This window comes from Cetorhinus maximus, chromosome 3 (genome assembly GCF_964194155.1).
Source record: "Cetorhinus maximus chromosome 3, sCetMax3.hap1.1, whole genome shotgun sequence".
Taxonomy (NCBI): Eukaryota; Metazoa; Chordata; class Chondrichthyes; order Lamniformes; family Cetorhinidae; genus Cetorhinus; species Cetorhinus maximus.
In genome coordinates this window covers 47,446,228-47,473,408 of record NC_135881.1, presented here as the reverse complement: position 1 = coordinate 47,473,408, position 27,181 = coordinate 47,446,228, and the positions used below count along the sequence as shown (strand labels likewise).

The 27,181-nt window shown below is 46.6% G+C and overlaps 1 protein-coding gene across 1 annotated transcript in view; it reads left to right on the top strand.

Annotated features, from left to right (window-relative positions):
* myo3a (myosin IIIA) overlaps positions 1-27,181 on the top strand; it is a 599,990-nt gene that overhangs the window by 352,736 nt on the left and 220,073 nt on the right. Inside the window, exons 19-21 of the mRNA XM_078535585.1 lie at positions 2,209-2,362; positions 2,593-2,681; positions 21,665-21,794. Of these exons, the coding sequence (XP_078391711.1) occupies positions 2,209-2,362; positions 2,593-2,681; positions 21,665-21,794 (373 nt within the window). The remainder of the gene's footprint in view (positions 1-2,208; positions 2,363-2,592; positions 2,682-21,664; positions 21,795-27,181) is intronic.

Sequence of the window (27,181 nt, the reverse complement as noted above, 5' to 3'; positions counted from 1 at the left end):
ATGTTACTCTATCAATTGTTTGCTACAAACTGTTGATTTATTAAAAGGGCACCACGAAAATGTTTGGCAAGGTTGCAATCATTCGTTTAAAAATACACCATACAATTATGCAAATGTTGTTAAAAGGCATTCTAACCACGTTCACAAGTGATGTTACCATGACAAACTGTGACATTCAGGATAATTTTAACCATGAATGTTGGAAAACGTGGGTAGGGTAGGGCATTAATATTTTTAAAATCTCAAACACAAACTCAGCTAGCATTGGCAAACCTTTGTTTTTAGTAGAGGCTGGATGTGGGGATATAGGTAGCCAACCTCTCCCAAGAGGCAGGTCGCTCATTTAAGTATTTTAATGTGCCTCAGGTTTGATCTCTTTTCCAGTTTTAACACTGACCAGCTAGGTTTTCCAAGCGTTGGAAAACCCAGCAAGTAAAGGGAGGCAGGGACTACTGCATAGATGACATAAGTGTTTGTCCAACTGCTTGTGGGCCAAGAGAAGCAGGAGCACTCTCCCCCAAGCAAACCTGCTTTCCCTCCCTGCAATTGGACCTTCGCCATAACTGGAATCCTGCACCTCCAAAATCACATGCTCCCCAAACACCAACATCCCACAAATACTGACCCACCTGTGATGACTGTACTCTCATCTCTATGCCTGACCTCTCTCTGACCCCCTCAATCACCATCCGCTCCTGACCCTCAGAGCGACAGTTTACACACACCCACTCCTTGCAACCTCTACCTCAGCAGCAAAAAAACCTGCTCCTGAGCTTTGACTTGTCCTGCAGAGTTCCCAACCTGTCAGGGAGCCAAGCCTATGAATCAGGTTGGCTTGTAGCAGGCACCCAGCTGAAAAACCACTGTAATTCCTGCCACTGCACAGAAACAGTTGCGCGTTCCCACTCTGCACCAACTCCATTCACCGACACATGTGCTATTCCTTCCGCCACAGATGTCACTGCTGTCCACCTGTTATCCGCCTCCCACTAATAGCCCTTCTCCCAAGCCCTCGCCACCCTTCTCTGTTGCCCTCCCTGCCTCTTGCTCACCACCCCTTTCCTGAGCAGTCGCTGCCTCTCACTCAAGCCCTGGCTTGCCACCCCTCTCCTGCACTTACAGCACTGGTTATACACAGAGGAAACTGCTTTGTACCTTGTCCCATCACATACTTCCCAGGAAAGATACAACACGGAGTCAATACAGAGTAAACTGTTCATTTAATTTGTCAAAATACCTGCCAGTCTCCCAACAGACTGAAAAATATTGCTTTCTGAAGCTTTACATTTACATCTTGAAACGGTTATCTCAGGAGCCATCTCAATCTCATATAATAATTATCTGATATACAATCTTCTTAATTATTACCATTTTTATTTTAAAAAGACAGGCTTTTTTAAAGAGAAGACAGTGTAGCATTGCTTGCCATTTACTGCTCAAGTGTAACTCTTTTCTGGCTGAATTTGGTCTGTGCCATCTTTGATGCAGGCAGCTGTCTGGGATGTCGCTGGCAGTGACGTCACAGGCACTGCAACTGCATTTTGCGGTGAGTGCGCCCTCTGCAGTTGTGGTGTCACCAAACGTAGCGATGGAAAAAAAAATGTACGCTGTGAAGTCGAAACTCCATGGCCTCACTAGCCTCACTAGCTAAACCCCTCACTAAACCCATGGCTTTAGGGTGAAAGGGGAAAGGTTTAGGGGGAACATTAGGGGGAACTTCTTCACTCAGAGAGTGGTGAGAGTGTGGAACGAGCTACCATCTGACGTGGTAAATGCGGGCTCACTCTTAAGTTTTAACAATAAATTAGATAGATACATGGATGGGAGAGGTCTGGAGGGTTATGGACTAGGTGCAGGTCAATGGGACTAGCGGAACAATATTTCGGCACAAACTAGAAGGGCCGAATGGCCTGTTTTCTGTGCTGTGGCGTTCTATGGTTCTATGGTTCCATGGCATTTGGGTTATAAAACTCCTGGCCCCACTTGGAAATCCATCCCAGCAAAGATCAGGGCCAATTGTTCCCCTGGTCCCTTCTTTCTCAAACCAAAAAAAAAACCAAAGCTTGCTGAACATTTTTTTTATCAATATGGTTTCCCTTTACTGGCTTATACCAGATTCACAGAACATGACTTTATTTGGACTATCCATGAGTGAAGAACAGAATGGGATTAGACTGACATTTATTTATTTCTTAAATGATACTCCAGAACGAATATTTGAATGAAAATGTGGATGCTCGATTAGTTGCATATGAAGACAATCGGCCACTGCTGGATATGTTTCTGCAGAAGCCTGTGGGCCTTCTCTCACTGCTGGATGAAGAGAGTCGCTTTCCTCAAGCCACTGACCAGACACTTGTAGGCAAGTTCTTAAAAAAAAACCGTCATAGAAAACTCTGCATTTTTCAGTAAACTTGAAAAATAACACAACCACATTTTCTTTACAGGAAAGGTTGCATACTCATGTTGACAAGTCACAAGGTCAATTTATCACAGTGCCTCGGTCATGTCCTCATAGATTGTAGAAATATTTTTATTTTTAAGTTACAAAGTATTAAACAACCACGATAACAAAATGCATTTTGTCAACAGGGAAATTTGAAGACAACCTCAAATCAAATTACTTCTGGAGACCAAAAACAGTTGATTTAAGCTTTGGAATTAAACATTATGCAGGAAAGGTGAGTGGCGATCAGGCATCAAAAATATTTCAATGATTATTACATAACACATCGGACAGAGCGCAGGGCTCAATCTCACATGTAGTTCAATTAATCAGGCAGTCATCATGAATGGCTGGCCGTACACAGCATAGCATCTCACCACAGTACTGGCTCCTGCCAACTCTGACAGCTCCGTGTGCTTTCTTCCATCCAAATCTTTTTGCAGTGAGTCTCAGACCTAGAAATTTTAGCTTGCACATTTTTAGAGTACCTACATGGTGAGGCCCAAGATTCGCCCAATCTAGGACCTCAAGCCTCATTGCCACTGAGCCAGCAAGTTGTATACAGTAGCTGGCAGCTTGCCAGTGAAGCAGGTTTAAAGATAAGGTCACTGTGATAGCAACAGTGTCCCTCAGTTAATTCATGAAGGGGAACACTCAGGAAGTGAGGCAATTACTAAGACACAGGTAGCAATGGCCAGTCGGCATTCAGTGTGGGGAGGATGGGAAGTAAGTGGTGGTGACCAGGGGGCAAGGTAGCGATTGTGATTGGGGTTGGTGGGACTGGGGTACAGGTAGTGATGGTAATGGTGGAAAGGGAGTGTCAGTGATTTGGGGTCAGGGTGCCATGCTGGCTGGCCACAGCCTATGCTGTTTAAACTTGAGAGCACTCCTGCTCTTCCCGGCTTAACATTCAATTAAGTACATTTTAAGCACACGATGTCGGTAGTGGGGAAAATTCCAGAGTCCATTATAAAAGATTTAATAGCTGAGCACTTGGAAAACAGTGGCAGAATCGGACAGAGTCAGCATGGATTTACGAAAGGGAAATCATGCTTGACAAATCTACTGGAATTTTTCAAGAATGTAACTAGTAGAGTTGATGAGGGGGATCCAGTGGATGTGCTTTATTTGGACTTGCAGGAGGCTTTCGACAAATCTCACATAAGAGATCAGCGTGTAAAATTAAAGTGCATGGGATTGGGGATAGTGCATTGAGATGGATAGAAAACTGGTTGGCAGATAGGAAACAAAGAGTAGGAATAAACGGGTCTTTTTCCGAATGGCAGGCAATGACTAGTAGGGTGCTGCAGGGATTGATGCTGGGACCCCATCTATTCACAATATATATTAATGATTTAGATGAGGGAGCTAAATGCAAGATCTCCAAATTTGCAGATGACACAAAGCTAGGTGGGAGGGTGAGCTGTGAGGAGGATGCAGAGATGCTTCAGGGTGATTTGGACAAGCTGAGTGAGTGGGCAAATGCATGGCAGCTGCAATATAATGTGGATAAACGTGAGGTCATCCACTTTGGTAGCAAAAACAGGAAGGCAGATTATTATCTGAATGGCTATAAATTGAGAGAGGGGAATGTGCAATGAGACCTGGGTGTCCTCGTACACCAGTCGTTGAAGGTAAGCATGCGGGTACAGCAGGCGGTAAAGAAGGCAAATGGTATGTTGGCCTTCATAGGGAGAGGATTTGAGTACAGGAGCAGTCTTGCTGCAATTATACAGGGCCTTGGTGAGACCACACTTGGAATATTGTGTGCAGTTTTGGTCTCCTTATCTGAGGAAGGATGTTCTTGCTATAGAGGGAGAGCAGCGAAGGTTTACCAGACTGATTCCTGGGATGGCGGGACTGACATATGGGGAGAGATTGAGTCGGTTGGGATTATATTCGCTGGAGTTCAGAAGAATGAGGGGGAATCTCATATAAACGAATAAAATTCTAACAGGACTAGACAGGGTAGAAGCAGGAAGGATGTTCCCGATGGTGGGGGAGTCCAGAGCCAGGGGTCACAGTCTGAGGACACGGGGTAGACCATTTAGGACTGAGATGAGGAGAAATTTCTTCACTCAGAGAGTGGTGAGCCTGTGGAATTCGCTACCACAGAAAGTAGTTGAGGCCAAAGCATTGTATGTTTTCAAGAAGGAGTTAGATATAGCTCTTGGGGCGAAAGGGATCAAAGGATACGGGGAGAAAACGGGAGCAGGCTATCGAGTTGGATGATCAGCCATGATCATGATGAAAGGTGGAGCAGGCTTGAGGGGCCGAATGGCCTACTCCTGCTCCTATTTTCTATGTTGCTATGTTTCTAAAAGCTTACATTGTTGGTTTTGGTAAGGACTGCCTGTTAGGCCTCATCCAAGCCCAGTTTTCTTATGTGTGGCCTGCACCAGCTGCCTCTGGGCAACCCAATCCTGTAGTAGGATCCTCAAAAAAGCATTAGGCCCCCTATCTATATAATGCCTGCCTATGGATGATACCGCCAAGAGGCAGCATGTAGATGAGGAAGAGGAGAGGCCCAAGATGGATCACTGAAAAACTCCCAAACAGGTAGAGAAACTCTGGCTATGATTTCACAGATAAGAATGGAACCAAATGAAAGCAGTCTCAAGAATGCAAGCTAATGGAGGAGAGGTATTGGAGGAGCATGATGTGGTCAATTGTGTGGAAGACTGCAGAAAAGGTTCAAGGAAAAAGGATTAGGCATAATGCACAGTCAGAATCACAGAGAATGTCATTCATGATTTGGATTAGGACTGTTTTGGTCTTGAGGGCCAGGCAGAAACTTGATTAGAGTGAATTAACCAAGAAGCAGGTTCCCTTAAAACATAAATCAACTGCATGTAACACAGCAATTTTGGTACATGTCCTTACGCAGTATAATTCCCCTACCCCCAAATTTTGACAACATTTACATTCAACAGTATTCAGTTGCATGAATTTGACATCAATTGCATTCGAAAGCAACCATTTAGCTATCATTTAACATTGCAAGTAATGTAACTGGCATCAATGTCATCAATTGCCCCAAACCACAGCGCTCAAACATTTGTGATATTAGCAACATCACTTAAACGTTTAGACACCAAAAACGTTTAGTTTATGTTCCATATTTCTGAATTTCCATGGCCGCAAACAGCCGAAAACTGAGCTAATTTTAGAAAAAGCAAGTTTTAACATAAGTTTTAATAAGCTAGTTTTGTGATTTCTTTGTAACTTATAGCGCAGCCCAACCCTGCCAGCACCCCCATGCCATCCAGCACCACCCTCCCCCCACAAAGATTGCAGCAATTTTCTCTTCCACCACCCCCAACCCTGGAGAAATTTTCTCCTCCACCCGTGCCTCCTTGATCAATTTTCTCCCCCACCACCCTTCTGAGTAATTTTCTTTCACCCCCAAATCTCCATCCCCCACAAATTGCAGCAGTTCTCTTCCCCCTCTCTCACCCCTCTCTCATCCCCTACCACCTCTCTCTCCCCGTCTTTCTCAGCTCTCCCACCTTTTTCTCACCCCTCCCCCTCTCTCCCCATCCCGGCCCCCTCTCTCTCCCTCATCCTCCTCTCTCCCACCCCCACTACTATCTCTTCCCATTCCCCTCTCTCCCCATTCCCCTCCCTCTCCACCGTTCCCCCATCTCTCCCCCTCCCCTTCCACCTCCCTTTGCCTCACCCCTCTCTCCCCCTCCACCTCTCTCCCCTCCCCCTCCCTCCTTCCCCTCTCTGCCTCATTTCTCCCCCTCTCTGTCTCTGTCTCTCCCTTTCCTCTCTCTTCCCTCCCCCTCTTTCTCCTTCTTCCCTCTTCTTCCCCTTCCCTCTTTCTTTCCCCTTCCCTCTTTCTTCACCTCCACACCTCTTTCTTCCTCCCTTCCCACTTTCTTCCCCTTCCTTCCCTCTTCCCCCAACCAGGCTCAATTTGCAGGGCCGGCTGGAACATGGTGAGGCCGGCCCTGATGCAGTTTTGAGCCAGCATGGGAGCAGCAATGGTGCCAGCAATGAGATAAGTGTTTCAGCAGGACAGGTTGGGGTGGGGTACTATGGTGGAGAGAGTCAGGGGCAACTTGGAACTCTAAGGGTGGTGGGGGAGGGGGGTGGTGCTGCCTGGATTTCCGAGTTTGTAGGGCACGAGGCCTGAAGACAAAAGGGGGAGGGGGTAAGAGGTTGGAGCGAGAGGTGAGTTAAGAGTTTGGAGGGAGGGGGGTAAGAGATTGAAGGAGGTAGAGTTTGGAGGGAAAAGGGGTAAGAGTTTGGAGGGAGAGAGGTGTAAGAGTTTGGAGAGTGGTGGGGCTAAGAATTTGGAGAGCAAAGGGAGAAGGGGGGAAGAGTTTGGAGATTGGAGGGGTGGCGGGGAGAAGAGTTTAGCCCCTGAAATTGAGGGAAGGATAGGTGGGTGGAAAGTATAGACCCTGAGAATAAAATAAATTAAGAACTGGTGGGGATCTGGTGGGTACTCTCATGCAAGTACTGTATAGTGGAAAAATTCTTTGGTCAAAATGAAAAATGAGTAAATTCAGATATTATTTAAGTAATTAATTTCCATGTATTTTTCAACGCGCAATGCTGAGTGCATTGGATTGCATTGTGCACACTCGACACCTTAGTGTGCACTTGATAGCTTTGAGCGCACAGGATAGCTTTGAGCACACTGGATAGCTTTGAGCACACTCAATGCCTTTGAGCATCTTTTGCCATTTGATATCAAAGATGGCGAAACGCTACTGATCTGCACAAACTCATTCCAAATTAAAACATTTGATGTCAAATGATTGCTGATAGTTTTGAGCACATTGAAAGCAAAAATGATGTCAACATTTTCGGGCAGGGAATATTTGAACAAGCTTTAGGTGCTAAGTGTTTGAAGAACCTGTAATAGAAACTCATGGAACGGTCAAGTTTGGTGAATATTTTCTTGCTGTGAACGTTGTTATTAGAAACATAGATGCTCTTTGAATCTGGTTTTTCCATTTGTTTGATAGGAATATGCATTCAAATTGAAATAACCTATCTATTTAGATCTGAACAACCTAACTTTCAAATGCTTCAGATCCAGAAACTGAAAATAAATGTTCAGTTTTGAGTGAGGAGGGGCCGGGAAATCCTCTAGTGCCACAAAGAAAGTTGTTCACTTTCACCCTTACTTTTTTTATTCTTTCACGGGATGTGGGCATCGCTGGATAGGCCAGCATTTATTGCCCATCCCTAGTTGCCCTTGAGAAGGTGGTGGTGAACCATCTTCTTGAACCGCTACTGTCCATGTGGTGCAGGTACACCCACAGTGCTGTTAGGGAGGGAGTTCCAAGATTTTGATCCAGTGACAATGATGGAATGGCGATATATTTCCAAGTCAGGATGGTGAGTGGCCTTGGAGGGGAACTTGCAACCATTGGTGTTCCCACACATCTGCTACACTTGTCCTTCTAGGTGGTAGAGGTCACAGATTTGGAAGGTGCTGTTGAAAGAGTCTTGATGAGTTGCTGCAGTGCATCTTGCAGATGGTGCACACTGCTGCCACTGTGAGCTGGATTTTATGTGGCCTGAAGTGCATGTTTTCAGCAGGAAGGAACATAAAATAGGTTGGGTGTTTAGCCCACCACCTTCCCACCCACCCCCATTCTGACCCTCATGATACCCTAGGTGGGCAGGCGCCAAAATCAGCAGCCCACCCACAATATGTAAATAAATAATTAAAGGTTTATTATGCTTGCTGGCAAGCTAATTGATCTGGAGAACACGTTGTCCATGCCATAATGTGGTTCGTATGGGCAAGCTGTTTTTTATGGCTTACATGAGAAAAGGCATGAAGGAAGGGGGGGGCTGGCTATGCATCGAGGGCACGCACACTAGATGTCACTCCCATTCCTTCTGCACCACCTGCCCTCCAAAACCCAGCCACCCCACCCCCCTTTTTCCCCTCTTGAGTTCCAGGATCCCTCCCCGCCTGAAAACCCAGGGATTTATCTTTCTGAGGTAGCCATCCATCTTTTTCATGCTCCTTCTTGCAGTCCCAGCAGCACCCACTACTGAACGCCGCTGGGACTGCTGGAGCTGCTTGCTAATCAGATTGGTCAGCTGCTCCCAAGGGTGGGACGTTGTCCTATTGAGGGTTGGAAGTTCTAATCTTGGCCACTTTAGCCTGCCCACAGCATGTTATGGCTGCACGTTAGGGCTTCTTCCAGGTGGGTCAGTTTTGGGCTGACCTTCCTTCTGTAGTCCTGGAACTGAGATGACTGACCTCCAACAACCACAACCATCTTCCTTTGTGCTAGGTAACTCTCCAATCAGTGGAGAGTTTTCCCCTTATTCCCATTAATTTCAGTTTTGCAAGGGCTTCCTGATACCACACTCAGTCAAATGCTGCCTTATGTCAAGGCCTCACCTCACCTCTTGAGGTCAAGTCTTTTATCATGTTTGGATCAAGGCTCTAATGAGGTCAGGAGCTGAGTTATCCTGGTGAAACCCAAACTGAGGGCTGAATCATCCCAGATATGCACTAAGTGTGGAAGCAGGCGTGAAAAAAGACGTTTCACCCACCGGTAGCAATGGTGGGTTTTTGCGCCGTATTGTCTCTTCTTGGTGCGTCCCATCTCATTAATAATGCATTCATAGGAAACACGCCAGAATGCTGGCATGGCGGGCTTGGATTAGCCTGACATGCCATGACGTCACTACTTCCTCGGTCTAGGTGCCATATTTAAAGCAACCAGAGAACAGCCTGCTTCATGTCTACAGACCAGGACTGCTCCAAGTGGCAGATGGCCCTGAAAGCCAGGAAGACGGCAGTTCCCAAATTTAGTGATGTCTCTCTGGGACACCTACAGGACACAGTGGAAGGCTGCCATGATGTCCTCTACCCCAGCTCTGGTTGCAAGAAGTCTGCCAAAGTCACCAGTCTGGCCTGGGAGGTGGTGGCAGTCAGCGCCACCGGAGCACAGAGGAAGTCAGCCATCCAATGCAGAAAGAGGATGAACATTCTCATCCATACCGCCAGGGTAAAGCAACCACCTCATCACTCTCAACTCACACACTCACAAACCCATCACACATCCACAGGGACCTCACACCTCAAGCGACAACAACTCACACACACGCCCTGACATCTCCATCAGGCGCGTATACTCTGGAGCTCACGTCCTCATCCATCCATGCTCCACTCACCACACAAACAGGCCACGCAGTGCCATGTGTCCTGCTCACACTCTCTCCATCTGTTTTCATGCAGGAGAAACTGGCTCACAACAGCAGAGAGAGGTCCCAGTCTGAAGGTGGAGTGGCCCATATTAGGCCCCTCACTCACTTTGAGGAGTATGCCATCACGCTGATTGGTAAGCACATGGACCGTGCCTGCGATGACAGTGAGGTCGGTGGCGAACACCCACATGAGAATCCTGCACTCCATCGACCCTACCTCAACACAACTGTGACCGCTGTCTCTCCTTGTGGATGCCCAAGGCCCTGGCCTGACTCCTTGAGGGGAAGGAGCACCTGCAGAGTCATTGGGGTGCCCCATTTTCCCCCCCACGCTGCCACTGCAGGAACTTATCACGGTGGAGTGCAGGCCTGCGTGCATCTCCATGTTCTGCTGGACCAGGTTCCCCACGGCATCCGCCCGCCATCCCATGGAGACCTACACACACCACTTCATCAGAGAGCAGGTGGACACACTCCTCCAAGTGATGGACACCCTCAGCCGGGCAGTCTCTCATCCACGTCCTCACCTCCAGCCAAAGAAGAGCCGGAAATAAGCAGCCTGAAGACCCATCACAGTGTTTACCCATGCCCTCCACCAGCGGAGAGACACACACCTCAGTGGGACCTAGATCTAGAGAAGGCTCGGCTTCACGACCTGATGGTCACCACATGGACATGTGTCTGCAGCAGGATGAGACAGGTTCAACCGAGCTACCTGGCACTCGGAGGACTGCTGGGGAAGAGGCATCAGTGAGGTCTGAGTCAGATGATGAACCTCTGGATTCTGCCTTCCAACTCATCGTGGAGAGTCAGAAGAAGGTGGAGGAACATTATGCAAAATTGTTGGAAGCCCTCAATAGAGTGGCATGCAAGTTGGAGGAATGTGTCCGCCTGCTGTCTGATGAAGTGGTGCGTGTAGGTCTCCATGGGATGGCGGGCGGATGCCATGGAGACCCTGGTCCAGCAGAACATGGAGATGCATGCAGACTGGCACTCCACCATGGTAAGTTCCTGCAGTGGCAGCGTGGGGGGGGAAACGGGGCACCCCGATGACCCTGCAGGTGCTCCTTCCCCTCATGGATTCAGGCCAGGGCCTCGGGCATCCACAAGGAGCAGCCGCTGGACACCACTGGATCATCCACTCAGGAATCTCAGAGGTTGTCCTCTCCTTCCAAGACCCCCCTCAAACTCATCCCCTGTCACCGCTGAGGGAGCAGCTGGCCCACAGGGTCATGACAGTGGATCATAGCCCCGAATTGCGTACACACATATTGAACTGTTTAAGTGGGACATGTGTTTTTTTAAAAAGGACATACAAGCAAAAGCTGGCTGAGGCTGTAAAGTAACCACTTGCTGGAAAATTCCTACGTGGATTACACTTGACCAATGCATTCAGGGAACGGAATGTCGCACCTAAAAAGGTGTCAAGGCCTACTTCAGACAGAAACACTTCAAAGGAAAAGATACAGTGCAAAAACCGAACTGTAATCTCCTGTGGTTGTGGTGATAATGAAGGCTGATTACTATCTCAACAGGAGCCATCTCCTCTGAGTTATATCCCAGACTGTGGACATGATGTAAGTTGAAAGAAAGCAGGAGGTCAGCCAAAGCAAGCCAGGGCCATCAAGGCCTTGGCTCTCCAGGGGACGCACGTCGAAGTCATCGGAGGCAACAGGCCCAACCATTGCACAGGCTGTTTCCACCCCTGTGCGGATGTCAGGGCAGCATCTAGAAAAGATAAGAAATTCTGATCACAAGTAGCTGCATGAGTGAATACGTTTTGTCACTTTATAATCTGAAAATATATTCACTTTCACTGAATAATGTGTAATGTCATCTTTCAGTTTCATTGACAGGCTTCACGAGTCCTCCCTCTGCATCCTGCACCCCCCCCACCCCGCACTAGCAGTTCAGCTGCATGCAGCCAGATTATGTGTGATTCTGGAGGTAGAAGTGTGTGTATGTGGCAGTGCCTTTCGGAGCCTCGTGCAAGCACTCTCCTACGTGGAGAAGGCAGAGCCATCAGCCATCACACTCATCTCACTGTCCTGAGCATCTTCAGTGCTGCCTGCTGGGGTTCTCTTTCAGTTATCCATCCGAGCTGATCTGCATTTCCGCCCACCCTCTAATTGCACTCCCATGCAGCACCTGTGCCCATCCAACACAAGGCTCCGATCACTATCAATTTGAAAACTATGGCTATAGCCAAGTTTTTTAACAGCTCCCCCGTCCTTTCCTCTCCCCCAGTCACCCATGTCCTTTCCCCCATCACTGTGGTTGCTCCTGGCACCACCTTCACCTCCCCACCCAAACCCTCCAGGTGAACATGCACGCTCCCTACCTCCCGGAGAACCCCGCCCCCATCCATATTGACCTCCCCGACCTCCTCCTTCCCAACCCCAGTGTCCGTGTCTGCTTCCAAGTCCCCACCAACCACCCTCGCCGACCCTTCTACCGTTATCGACGCATCCTCACCCCACAGGCTCCTTCTTCCCCCTCTCTCACACTCACCATTCCCTCCTACCACACCCACCCTCAGTTCCCTCCTGAGGAGACAGACATTGACTTCACAGACCCCTCCCTGGCACATTCACCTGGATATCCCCCCAACTTCTTCCTCTACCCTTACTCCCTCCTCCTACCCCCCCAGACACTTTCCCCTCTCCAAACTCCTTCGTACCTCCTGATGCCTCCCCTCCTCCAAACTCCCTCCCTTACATTTCCTCCCCTTACACCTACCTCCTCACTTGCAGCATTCTCCCCCATTATGCCCTCCTTCCCCCATACTCCCCCCGAAATCTTCAAACCCCCCCCTCAACCTCACACCTGCTTGACACATTTGTCGTCCCCCCAAATTCACCCCCAATGCCTTTGTCCCTCCCCCACAACCTCACCACCCGACACCTTTGTTCCCCCCCCTCCCAGCTTCACCACCACCACCTCCCCCTGCCACCCCAGGTACACCTTCCTCTCCCCCGCTTCGCTGATTATCCATAGCAGCCCATACCCAAGACCGTGATGTTCTGAAGCAGAACTGAAGCATCAGTGGAGACCTCCCACCTTTGGAGTGCTGCTTCACAGCGGAGTCATGTCCATGAGGATCCACCCAGCAGGCCATGCACGTGTTCTGCTAGCTGTAGGGCTCCAGCATCTTGTTCTCCTTGGATGTCTGTGATCTGAGCAAGGCCCTAAAGGTAAGTCCCGACTCCTGCACATCGCACTTGTCCAGATGTGTTCTGGGCCAGCATGTTTTCCCACCTGCATAACGGTAAATCGGGTGTGGGGGAACGATTCCGGTCGGATCTTACTTTGCATCCCATTAGCGGGTTGCAAATTGTGTTCACTCTGGCCTCCAGCAGGATGCAAGTTCCACCATGGCAGACTCTATCGGATGATTACGCTGTGATTAAATGCCAGCATAAAATCGATTTCTGCCCCTCATGCCGAATTCCCTCCCCCACTGCCCACCGCTGCCAACGGGATCAGTGAGCATCAGTGAACAGGTTATTGCTAAGTGCCGCTTGTTAGCACTGTCTATGACACCTTCCATCACTTTGCTGATGTTCGAGAGTAGACTGATGGGACAGTAATTGGCCGAGTTGGAATTTGTCCTGCTTTTTGTGGACAGGACGTACCTGGGCAATTTTCCACATTGCCGGCTAGATGCCAGTCTTGTAGCTGAACTGGAACAGCTTGGCTTGGGACACGGCTAGTTCTGAAACACTAGTCTTCAGTACTACTGCCGGCATGTTGTCAGGGCCCATAATCAGCTGAAGTTTCACAAAGCTCTCTCACTTCTTTCCATATTAAACCAGCAGGGATCTTAAACATATTTTCTGTGCAAGCTTATAGACAAAATTTGAAGGAGAATTATGATTGCACAGCTGGGTGTGTTTTCCATCATGTGTGAAGTTAGAAGGTTAAGCGTAGAAATCCTGAAAAACCTTTGAAGGGGGTATGTGTGACCTATACACTAGCTTCACAAAAAAATGTGCCCCCTTTATAGTCTTAATACAATGAGGAATAAACAGAATGAATAAGGAAATAAACATGTTAGACAGCAGATGGTGCTGATTTTCACAGCTACTAAATCATTGGGTTTAATCTTCCGGCCCCGCCAGCAACGGGATTCTTGGCGAGCGGGGGAGCTTAATTTGGCGGGAGGCTAAAGATCAGTTTCTTCATGGCAGGATGAACTTTAGCAATTAAGTTCTCAGGACTTTTAAGGTGGTCAAAGGCGGATTAAGCTTCCTGACAAAAAAATGCCAGGAAGCCATTTTGCATGTATTAGCACGTCATGTGTGCTCATTAAAAGGCCACGTTGCCAGATTTAAGTTTCCCCTCCAAATTAAGTTCCCCGGCAGCCAGAAATTAGAATGTTCACATTCATGCAACTGTATATATAAGCGGCGTGCACCAGGCAAGCTAGAGTTCTTCCATGACTTCAAGGTGAGCAGATGCTGTTTTGGCCTTCTTGCGGACCACTCACAAATCTCAGCCTCTGGCCTCATATCGGGTGCTGGTAGGACAAGCTGCATGAAGGTTGGTCACGGGAGGCAGGCTAAGGGTAGAAGGGTGGAAGGGGGGATATTGTGGAAGGGTGAGTGGAGGCTGGTAAGGAGAGCTAGGCAAAGCAGGGTAGGGTGGAGCAGAGGCTGGATATGGGTGGCAAGTAAAGATTGGAAGGGTGGGGTAAAGTAGAGCAGAGGTTGGACACGGGAAGCACATTAAGGGGGGAAGGGAGGGAGGCTGCCCGAAGAAAGAAGAATGACTGTCTGGGGAAGGGAGGGAGGCTGTTCAGGAAAGGCAGACTATATGGGGCGGGGAGGGAAGCAGCAAGGGAATGAGAGGTAGCAGCAATGTGGGATGGAGGGAAGAGCCTTGATTGTTGGGTCCGGGGGTCCTGCGGTTGGGTGGGTGAGGGCATTTATGGGCAGGGATTGTAGTAGAGAGTTGGTTCTAGGGGGCAGGATCAATGCTGTCTACAGTGGGGTCCTTGGGTGAACTGAGGGTACTATACAGCTGAGGGAACGGTCACAGTGAAAGTGAGAGCGGGATGCAGTAGGGTGGCAAGTCCAGGGTAATAGTCTGGCAGATGAAGGTTTCATGGAGGGGGTCATAGAAATGGACAAAACAGATGACGGGGATAATGGGAGGGGTCAGGGTCAGGATGGGCATGGGGACGGTAATGGGTATAGGCCCAGAGGGGAGAGAAGCTATGTGAATGGTGATGGTTGTAGATACAAGGGTAATGGGGGAGGTTCAAGGGTGACAAAGCTGATAGGAATGGTTATGTTGGGTGGGTCAAGGGTGTTGGGGGAAATTGGTGGGTGGGAGGAGGAGGGTAAAAGATGGAGTGAGTCTCCAATGTCACATGCACCATTTTGAGGTTCGCAACTATGCAACGCTTGTGATCCTCCAAATGGGAGAAGCTTTTTTCAGATGGGTGGAGTTCAAGGTGAGCACAATTAGCCGACTAAAGGGACACCCTAATAATCATGAGGCAACTGAATGAGAACCATGCTCAGTTGTATTCTAGTCTCTATGGGGCCTCAAAAAGATTAGGATGCTGGCAACCAGGGGCCAGTACAACAGTGAGCATTGGCCCAATCATGGGTGTATTTCAAGCGGTACACCTATCTACAGATGAGCGAAAGGCAATGCCGAAGGCACCTTAAAATATCCCGGAATCTGGTTATACACATCTGCCAGCTTCTCCATGGTGACCCGTGGCCTCAAGGACTTGGAGGCAATCCCATGCTGGTGGTATTAAAGGTCATCACACCTTAAACTTCTTTGCCAGTGGCTCCACTGGGGACCTGTGTGGCATCTCCTAGTCAGTGACACACAAGTACATGCAGGAGGTGATGGATATCCTGTTCAGGAGAGCGCAACAGTTTGTTCAATTCTGCTTGGATCCTGAAAGGCAGGCTGCAAGAGCATTGGGTTTTGCAGCAATCTCAGGTTTCCCGCAAGTGCAATGCACTATTGACTCCATGCGTGTGGCCTTGAGAGCACCCTGGCAACAGCCAGTCACATTCAATAGGAAAGGTTTCCACTCTTTGTGATCACAGAAAGCAAATCCTGCATGTGTGTGCTCGGTTCCTAGGGAGCTCTCACAATGCTTACATTCTTACCCACTCCCAGGTGCCACAGGTTTTTGAAGAACCTTGGCGGTTGCAAGGCTGGCTCCTCGGGGACAGGGGACCTGGCTGATGGTACCAGTTCAGCATCTGCAGAGTGCTGATGAGGAGAGGTAGAGTGCTGCACATGCCTCCACAAGGTCCAAGATTGAGCAAACAATAGGCCTCCTAAAGATGAGGTTCAGATGTTTGGACCGCTCAGGCAGGGTTCCAATACTCACCATAGAGAATGTCCTCGATCATCATTGTCTGCTGCACCCTGCACAACCTCGCTCCACAAAGGGGGGATGTCTTAGCTGAGGGAGACATGGAGGACCGAGATATTTTCTCCGACAGTGAAGGGAATGGCCCTGACGAGGGCCAGCATGTCGCAGAGCCACAGGCAGAGGTCATTGCAAGAGTACAACGTGGCAGACCAGCTCGTGACAATCTGATAGCTAAAAGATTCCAGGCAGAGGAAGCTACTGAGGCATTTCCTTTACTAATTGGTTTTCTATCCTCTGCCTGCTGGAAGTCCCCAGCTTCTTTTTGATCTCAGACATTATTCTTTGCTCTAATGTACCTTGATTTATGATAGTTGAATTAAACTGCACTGCTTAACGTCTACCCTTGTGGTGGTTTGATCTTTTACATGCTCCAAACTGTGCTGATATACAGAGCACTGGCCCTAAACCCACGCATTAGAACCTGCAAAGCATTCCGTTCTTCTGCGACCTCTGGCACCTGTAGATAGAATGAGATTTTTTCCACACCCTCACAAAGTCCGTGTGCATGGCCACTTTTGGAAGCGATATCATATCTTAGCTTGACAGGGATGGACTCACACCTGCTCCCAATGGATGACTGACCTTGCAGGGAGCTCTTTCAGGTGGAACCAGCAAGATGGGTCCACGGGGAGGAGCAGCATGAGAACACCATTTGGCCCCTTGAGATCAGTTCTCTGTGCAGATTGATCATGGAAGACCGCGTTCCTGCCCCCCGATCCCGATCGCCATTGGCCCATAGTAAACCCATATCCCTTGACATCTTCATCATGCCAGAAAGCTTCAAGGTTGTTTTGGGGTCCACTCACTGAGAGTGCCTCACTTGTGCTATGGGTTGGTGAGTAGCAATTACTCCAGACCTTCCAATCGCAGAGACTCTTACAGGTCTCAGTCCTATGGCCTTAATATTAATGCGAGACTGCGATCCATCATTTTGGAGACCCAGCCAAGGTAAACATCTTTTCTGTATGGGCCCTGCAGAGCCCTGTATGAGCTGCTGATGCTTCATATGGATAGCTTCACAGTCCTCAGCACGGTCCAGCACATGGGTCCATTCAACTTTCTCTTACCTCATGGACCAAGACTCCAGTCCTTCAATGAGATCCGATGCATTTTAGTTGCAAATCTTTTATGCGAGGTCTCCTGCTAACGTTGATCAGGAGACGAGCAGGCCAAACAAATCTCCATGTGTGGTCTCACAAAGGCCTCAGTGAACTGCACACACACCTCTTTAATCCTACACTCAATCCCTCTTGTAGTCAAGGCTAACTTGCCCATTGCCTTCTGACTTGCAGCCTTCACATGCATGTTAGCTCAAAATGACAAATCACCAAGGACTACCGGTAACAAATGGATGTGCCTACCACAGCTTTCTCCAAACATGTAGGGAGGCCCCTGGTTTTCTACTAAGACAGCATAGAACTTCACTCTATCAACCCTGAAATTGCATCCACAGTGTTCCTTATCATTCACATAGCAGGTTTAACTCCCCTCGAGTACTCCTTGCATCCACCCACATCTCACATCAGGGCAACAGCAACAGGACCTTGCTGAATACATTTTCAGAGGTCAGAACATGGTAAGCTGCAAGTAATGGCTTCTAGGATGTGTGTCCAGGCCACACACACAAACTTAATCATACATATGTGGGACTATTGAGTAATCACAATGTTGATAATTTGAGAGAAGTGAAGCTATAGTTCATTGTCAGATTCTAATGGGGGCCCACATTCCACACCCTTAAACGTCCGCAACCATTGAAGCAACTAGCAGCAAGATGGAATCCAGGATACCTCCAAACTGTTTGAGTGAACATATATTTACAAGTGCCAAAAGTATATACAATGGTTTAACATCCTTGCCACTTGTGTGCCTTCAAAATTTTGTTATTTTTTTCTATTACTATGGCCAGGATTTTATGGCCCTGCCGCGGCATGTCTCCCTCCGGTGGATGCAGCGAGCCTTTTAAATCTCCATTGAGTTCGGCAGGATCATAATATCCCGCTGGGCGGGAGGGGCCATAAAATCCTGGCCTATATCTAGATGCAGGCCCAACATCCACAGCTGAGGTGGAGAAAGCTTGCTGACTTCTATGGCGTGTTGACTATGATGACTTTGGTGGTCGTTGTCTGGTGGCCTGAGGCCTAGAGGGTCCTGGGTCTGATATCCCAGTGCACTCACACACTTAAACTACCTGGTGCCCTTCTGAGTGTCACTTTGTAGTGAGTAAATGGTGCCACGTACCCTGACAGAGTGCAGCAGATCATTCATCCTCTTCCTGCACTGCGGGCAGTTCTCCTGTGCGCCCCATGGCCACTCACCTCCACTGCAACCTCCATCCAAGCCACTGTGGGCAAATGGGTGGGCCTCCTGCTACCATATCTGGGAAACAGGACATCCTGCCCTTCCTGGACGGCCTGGAGGAGAACCTGCAGGGAGGCTTCACTGAACTGTGGGGCCACACATTGTCTGGCCTGCAACATCCTGGTCTCGGGAGAATCCAGAGTTCCTGGTTTGGAGTGAGTGAATGGCTGCCTGAGTGCCCTTTAAATTGGCACCCAGACCTTTGACCCCATGTGGTAACAGCAGGGACAGTGATTTGCTACCCGCCCTGCCGTGAGATTTGACCAGTCCCTCGCAGATGCATATGTAATGAGCTGAACAGTGCAAAATCATGCATGGTCAGCTGCCTCCAACTACACACCCCCCCACCCCCCCCACACACACAGCAAGTATCACTCTCACTCTCACTTCCACACTTGCCACTGAATTTAGATTCCAGAATGAAAGATTCCAGCCACTGATTAATACATGCATGTCTTCTTCATCTGCTGTTGTGCACTAGACTAATACTTAACCTTAAAATATTTATTATTTCAGCTTACAATTTTTGGCACTTTGTGGCAAAACTACAGCATAACAGCAGTGTAGTGGCTTTTTTTGTGAGGAAATTCTTGCATAACTGGTTTATGTCAGTTTTATACTGAAAATTCAGGATACGTGAATTTCCTCCATCATGTATGCTGATTCCAAGATATGGGGCCAAAATCCCCACCGCGTGTTTACTTAACTAACATAAGTTGCCTGTATTTATGACAGTAATGCGTCCAAAAACTGTTGGTATGGCACAACCTGTTACCAAAACAATTGAGATTTCTGGAGTTAGATAGTGAGTTTCTTTTCCATGGTTTCAATTTTCTTACAGAGACCTGCACTATGTGTAGCCAAAATGCTGCCAGTCTCAGTGCACCCAGAGCTTTTCAGATCCCTGTCCTTCTCTACAGTCAGGAGGACTAAGTATCTGAAATTGTGGTGTACATAAATGATTTGGATTTAAATGTAAGGGGTATGTTCAAGAAGTTTGTGGATGACACGAAAATTGGTCGGGTGGTAAATAGTAAGGAGGATACCTGTAAACTGCAGGAGGATATCAATGGACTGGTCAGGTGGGCAGAGCAGTGGCAAATGGAATTCAGCCCAGAAAAGTGTGAGGTAGTGCACTTAGGGAGGGCTAACAAGGCAAGGGATTACACTATGTATGGTAGGACCCTGGAAAGCACTGAAGATCAGAGGGATCTTGGTGTGCATATCCACAGATCTCTGAAGGTAGCAGGGCAGGTAAATAAGGTGGTTAAGAAGGCATATGGGATACTTGCCTTTATTAGCTGAGGCATAAAATACAAGAGGTTAGGCTGGAACTGTATAAAATGCTGGTTAAGCCACAACTGGAGTACTGCGTGCAGTTCTGGTCACTACATTATAGGAAGGATGCGATTGCACTGGAGAGGGTGCAGAGGAGATTTACCAGGATTCTGCCTGGGCTGGAGGGTCTGAGTTTTGAGGAAAGATTGGATAGGTTGGGGTTGTTTTTCTTGGAGCAGTGAAGGTTGAGAGGGGACCTGATAGAGGTGTGCAAGATTATGAGGGGCATAGATAGGGTGGATAGGAAGGCACTTTTTCCATTAATAGAGGGGTCAATAACCAGGGGGCATAGATTTAAGGTAAGAGGTAGAAGGCTAAGAGGGGAGTTGAGGAGAAATCTTTTCACCCTGAAGGTGGTGGGAGTCTGGAACTCACTGCCTGAAAGTTTGATTGAGTCAGAAACTCTCGTATCATTTAAGAAGTATTTAGATATTCACGCATTGCCATAGTCTCCAGGGCTTTGGGCCAAGTGCTGGAAAATGGGATTAATGTCGTCGGGTCTTTATTGACCAGTGTGGACTCGATGGGCCGAATGTCCTCCTCCTGTGCTGTAAACGTTTATGGGTCTTTGATTCTATAACCTTCCCAATAGGCCTACCCCTGTTCTTCAGAATAATGGAAGAGGAACAGCAGAGATAAAAGAGAGTGATACACCATGACAGAAGATAGCGGCCCATTTACTATTATCCCTACGCTGGCAGTATATGTGTGTTTGGTATATGTTGGCTATACCTTCCGGCAGGGACAAATGAGCTCTACATGAAATTTGGGCATAAATTTTCAATAGAAAAGTTGGCAAAGAAACCAGTGTAGATTTTGGCATCATTTTAGCATAAATGGGATTGAGGAAATTTCAGGGAAATATCTCAAGTGAGAAAATTTCCATTGATTATGCAATGATAACTAAGGTTTAAACATTCAATTTAAAGCTTTACACATTTTTCTCCAATGGCATCACAACCTTGCTAGCATGAGTATTCCTAGAGGGAATAGTTGCTCAGAGAACTTTTAAACGTTATATTGAAAATAGAGATTTAGTTAATCGTAGATGTTTCAGGAACACTAGGAGCAGGAATAAGCCATTCAGTCCTTCAAGCCTGTTCCACTATTTAATTAGATCATGGCTGGCTTGGCCTCAACTCCAGCTGTTAGATTTTTAATGCAGTAAAATAACCTTTCTGTTTATTTGCAAGAGGTTGATCCATAAAGATCTTAAATTAGGTATTCAATGTTACAGTGACAGAGTTCATCACTTTCAACTGTGACACTTCATTAATATTGAATTAGTTCAATTTTTCCAATCAGTTTTTTTTATAATAGTCCAATCATTTAACCCTAACCGAAATTTAATTGTAGCCCTAAACATAAATTTAAATCCAAGTCTTACCCTAGCCCTCAATCTAAGATCTCCAGCACCATGGTGTATATTTATATTATTATTATTATAGGATCCCTAATTCCGAAACTGAAAGGAAAAGCCATGTGAAAGAAATGTACAATTGCATTGTCCATGTATGTTAATTGGTGCATCTGACCAATCCTCAGGAACATTGCGATGTACCATTGCACTTACGCAGTTTCAGAGTCAATGATACACTGATTAGGCCATTGTTCCCCTAAAAAAAAACGTAATTATGTACATTGTGTATGCCTCCTTACAGCAAACATCACTGCTTCGTGAGTAGGTTCATCTATAATCTGGCAACAAATGATAGCCATCATCGGCTGGATGTCTTTATCCTCAAGTGAGTCATCATTCACATAAGGGATGAAGCGTAAATGGTTCTTACACTAAAGCTTCTTCAATCAAATTTCTGAACATGCAACTTTTGTTAAATTCAGGCCTTTTCTGTCACATTTGCATCATTATTTTTGAAAATTATGATCGAATTGTTACTTTGTCTTTAATACTACAGGTTCTTTACAATGCCAGTGGCTTTCTAGCAAAGAATCGAGACACTTTGCCAACAGATATTGTCCTGCTGTTGAGATCATCTGACAATAAAATTACAAGGCAGGTTGTAACACACCCACTTACAAAATCAGGTATGATTCTGGTAAAATACGCCAAAGAACAAAATTGCTCCTTAGTAAAGCCTGAAAGTCTCAGTGCAAGAGCGATCAAAAATCTGCTGCAAGAAATATTTTGAGAAAATGTGAATTTTTAAAGCTCTTATGATTTTCAAGTTCCAATTCCCTATACTATTGTATGTTTTGGCAAACTAAACTTTGTTTCATGTTGTGTTGTTGTGTTTGGTACTATCTTTGCTCAGCCATTTTTGCATAATGGAGCCAGCTACGTTGTGAAGGAGAGACCTGGTCAAAATATTGACCTGTATTTTCTCACCCCTGTTGCGAACTGATCCACTGTACTTCCAGAATTTTTTGCTTACTTTTCAGATTTCAGGCAACTTTTATCTGTGGTTATGATTCACGGAGGGCAATTTGGTCAGCCACATAAGTCACTGACCCCTAACTTGTTTCTGTGCCTTCATAAATGTTTATAAATAAAAGGATCTTAAATTCTTTGAGGAGGTAACGAGTAGGTTAGACAAAGGAGAGCCAATGGATGTTATCTACTTGGACTTCCAGAAGGCCTTTGACAAGGTGCTGCACAGGAGGCTGCTCAGTAAGATAACAGCCCATGGTGTTAGAGGCAAGGTACTAGCATGGATAGAAGATTGGCTGTCTGGCAGGAGGCAGAGAGTGGGGATAAGGGGGTCCTTCTCAGGATGGCGGCCGGTGACTAGTGGAGTTCCGCAGGGGTCAGTGTTGGGACCACAACTTTTCACTTTATACGTTAATGATCTAGATGAAGGAATTGAGGGCATCCTGGCTAAGTTTGCAGATGATACGAAGATAGGTGGAGGGACAGGTGGTATTGAGGAGGCGGGGAGGCTGCAGAAGGATTTGGACAGGTGAGGAGAATGGGCAAAGAAGCGGCAGATGGAATACAACGTGGGGAAGTGTGAAGTCATGCACTTTGGTAGGAAGAATAGAGGTATAGACTATTTTCTAAATGGGGAGAGAATTCAGAAATCTGGAGTGCAAAGGGACTTGGGAGTCCTAGTCCAGGATTCTCTTAAGGTTAACTTGCAGGTTGAGTCGGTAGTTAGGAAGGCAAATGCAATGTTGGCATTTATTTCGAGAGGACTAGAATATAAAAGCAGGGATGTGCTGCTCAGGCTTTATAAGGCTCTGGTCAGACCACATTTAGAATATTGTGAGCAATTTTGGGCCCCGTATCTCAGGAAGGATGTGCTGGCCCTGGAGAGGGTCCAGAGGAGGTTCACGAGAATGAACCCAGGAATAAAAGGCTTAACATATGAGGAACGTTTGAGGGCCCTTGGTCTATACTCGATGGAGTTTAGAAGGATGAGGGGGGATCTGATTGAAACTTACAGAATACTGAAAGGCCTGGATAGAGTGGACGTGAGGAAGATGTTTCCATTAGTAGGAGAGACTAGGACCCGAGGGCACAGCCTCAGAGTAAAGGGAAGACCTTTTAGAACAGAGATGAGGAGAAACTTCTTTAGCCAGAGAGTGGTGAATCTATGCTATTCATTGCCACAGAAGGCTGTGGAGGCCAGGTCATTGAGTGTACTTAAGACCGAGATAGATAGGTTCTTGATTTGTAAAGGGATCAAAGGTTATGGAGAGAAGGCGGGAGAATGGGGTTGAGAAACTTATCAGCCATGATTGAATGGCGGAGCAGACTCGATGAGCCGAATGGCCTAATTTCTGCTCCTATGTCTTATGGTCTTATGGTCTACTATGATTCACAATTTCTTTTGAACATTGCTTAAAAACAAATGATTTATAACGAATTATTTTGCCTTAAACAAATTATACTTTTCAAAAACTCTAAATGCTGGAAATCTGAAATAAAAAATGGAAGCCAGGGAAATAGGGAGATGGCTATAAAGAGAATAGAGAGGTTTTGGTATAGATTCATCATCAGTACTGCAATGTAAGTAACACAAGAACGCAAGAATTAGGAGCAGGAATAGGCCATTTGGCCCATGGAACTTGCTCCGCCATTCGATAAGATCATGGCTGGTCTGATTGTGGCCTCAACTCCACTTTCCTGTCTGCTCCTTGTAACCCTTGACTCCCTTGTCGACCGAAAATCTATCTAATTCAGCCTTGAATATATTACATATGAACATACGTACATATGACTTAGGAGCAGGAGTAGGTCATTCGGCCCCTCAAGCCTGCTCCGCCATTTGATAAGATCATGACTGATCTGATGGTGACCTCAATTACACTTTCTTGCCTACCCCCTATACCCTTTGACTCCCTTGTTAGTCAAGAATCTAACTCTGTCTTAAAAATGCTCATTGACCCTGCCTCCATTGCTCTCTGGGGAAGAGAATTCCTGAGGTTCATAACCCTCAAAGAAAAAAATTCCCTTCATCACTGTCTTAAATGGGAGACCCCTTATTTTTAAACTCTGTCCCCTAGTTCTAGCCTCTCCCACAAGGGGAAACACCCTCTCAGCATCCACCCTGTCAAGTCCCCTCAGGATCTTACACGTTTCAATAAGATCACCTCTCATTCTTCTAAACTCCAATGGATACAGGCCCAACCTGTCCAGTCTTTTCCTCATAAGACAAAACCTCTCAAACCAGGAATCAGTCGAGTGTACCTTCTCTGAACTACTTAAACAACTTATACTTTTTTAAAAACTCTAAATGCTGGAAATCTGAAACAGAATTATGTCCTTTCTTAAATAAAGAGACTAAAACTTTACGCAGAACTATAGGCCAGAATTTTGACGTCAGCGTGCGGGGGTGGACCCGACACATCGACGCGTAAAATGACGCGCGGTGACTTCGGGCATGTGTCCCGATGTCATACGCGTCATTTAGATATCATGTTCAGCGGGCACGTGCCAGAGGCGGCTGCGCGTCCACTGAACTGTCCACGGCCTTTTAAGGCCATTAAAAAAATGATTAAAATAGCTTTCAACACTGCCCCTCCAACCTTAAGGTTGGCGGGCAGGCGAAGAGCCCAAGCGGCTTTTGCATTTTCCAGGAAACGTCATTCACGGGCGGGATGAGGTTTCCTGAAGGTTTCATAAAATTTTTAATTAATTTTTGCACAGTTCATAAACATGTCACAGCTCATGAGGGGATATGTTGAAATAATTTTCAACTTTATTGTATAAAATCTTTTATTATGGACTTAATCTGCCTGAGGCAGCTCCGCGCCTCAACAAGATTCCTGTGCTCTTTCACGCACATGCGTGAAAGAGCGCAGGCCCCGATTCTCCATCCTCCTCCCACCCGCACAGGTAGCGCTGAGCGCTACCAGCCATGCATCACGCTGGGCGGGCCAATTAAGGCCTGCCCACATAAAATGACGGCACACAGCCAATCGCGGGTGGCGATTGGCTCTGCACCTGCTCCAGACTGGCCCGCATGACAGGCAAAAGATTCTGCCACATATACTTCCACATTATACTCCATCTGCCAAATTTTTGCCCGCTCACTTAACCTATTTATATCCCTTTGCAGACTCCTTATACCTTCTTCACAACAAGCTTTCTTATCTATCTTGATGCCGTCAGCAAATTTAGCAACCACACATTCGGTTCCTTCACCCAAATCATTGATATACATTGTAATTAATTAATTGAGGCCCCAGCACTGATCCCTGGCACCCCACTCATTACATCTTGCCAACTTGAAAATGACCCATTTATGGGGAGGCGGTAGCATTGTGCTATTCCAGAGAACCAGGGTAATGATCATTGCCTTACCTTTCTCACAAGTCTCCATTATTTCTTCCCGTATACCCTATCTTACAGTTTAGTTACTGTTAGGGGGCCTATAAACTACCCCCACAAGTGACTTCTTACCTTTGCTATTTCTTATCTCTACCCAATCTAATTCTACATCTTGATCTTTAGAGCTGAGTTCATCTCTCACGACTGTATTAATGTCACCCCTAATTAACAGAGCTACTCCAGCACCTTCTCCTAGCTTTCCGTCCTTCTGAAATATCACGTACCCTTGAATATTCAGATCCCAGTCTTTGCTGTCTTGCAGCCATGTCTCTGTTGTAGGATTCAGATAAACATTCAATGACCCAACCTCCACTGCTCTATGCATTGCATGACAGGCAGCCCCGTTCTACTCCCGTCTCCCAGCTTACAGTTTTTCATTCTTTTGCATTTTTTTTGTTGACCCCTAGAAAGCTTCTATGGACTCCAGTTTCAGATGCAAATGGCTGTGCAATACGTGTGCTCCCTGTTACATTGACTGGTCACAACCTAACACCATGGAAACAGAGGCCAGAAACATATTTTCCACTTGTTGGTGAAGGGCCACAGCCACTCAAAATCATCCGCAAATAGGACTGAGAATTGTAAATGCAATTATTAAACATAAATGCAGAAATGCAGAATCCAAGGAAAGACAAACAGAGTTAACATTCCACTTCAGGTAAATGGCTTTTGGGCCATTGATCTGAAATGTTATCACTGTTTCTGTATCCACAGATGCTGCCTGATCTGGTGAGTGTTTCTGGTATTTTCTGTTTTTATTTCAGATTTCCAACATCCACATTAATTTGCTTTTGTTATTATCAAACAAGTACATATGCAAAAGTTTGCAGGTATAAGTTGGCTGGCTGCTAATACTGTGGACCACACAATAAATGGGACAGGTTGTATCACACCAACAAACTCCATCCTATAAGAGGTAGAAATCGTTTTACAAGAGACATCCAATGTGAAAGGAAAGAGCTGAATGTGGTTGCATCAGCATTCATAACTCAGGCTGTGTCATGAGCTATCAATCAATTTATACCAGAATTGCACACATCATGGTTTCTTTTGCTTAAATGTATTCTCTTCAGTTTCTACATATTCTAAAGCTATTCACAATAACTTTAAAATTGTGGACTGTGCGACTATGGATTGCCTGCTTAATAGGCTAAATTCACACCTCATTAGCTGTTCTGCCTATACAGGTGACTGGGGAAATAAGCAATTATCTCGAGAAACTAATGGGATAATCAATATCTATTCAAAAAGGTTCCATTTAAATGACCGTTTGATCATTTTGGAGTGCATTAGTTCTCCCTAATTTTTCTGAAGTATTTCACAATATTACCTTGCTGATACTGTCTAACATTTATACCCAATTTGACCTGTTATACAGTGCTGAAGTGTCTCATTCTATTTGCTAAGGCAATCAATGTAATTCATTTTCACTTGCTTAAATCTTATGCTCTTGCAAACCAAAGAAAATTTCAGTCTGACTGGGGCGGATTTTTGGAGGTGGCAGAGGTCCTTGTGACAAAAAGCCAGGGAGGGGGCTTTGGCAGCACCTTGTCGCTGGCAGCCAATGAAGTCACTGCCGCCAGAGCTACCGGCCAGTCAGAGAGCTTAGCAGCCAGCAGCGCCATCACTGTTGGTGACC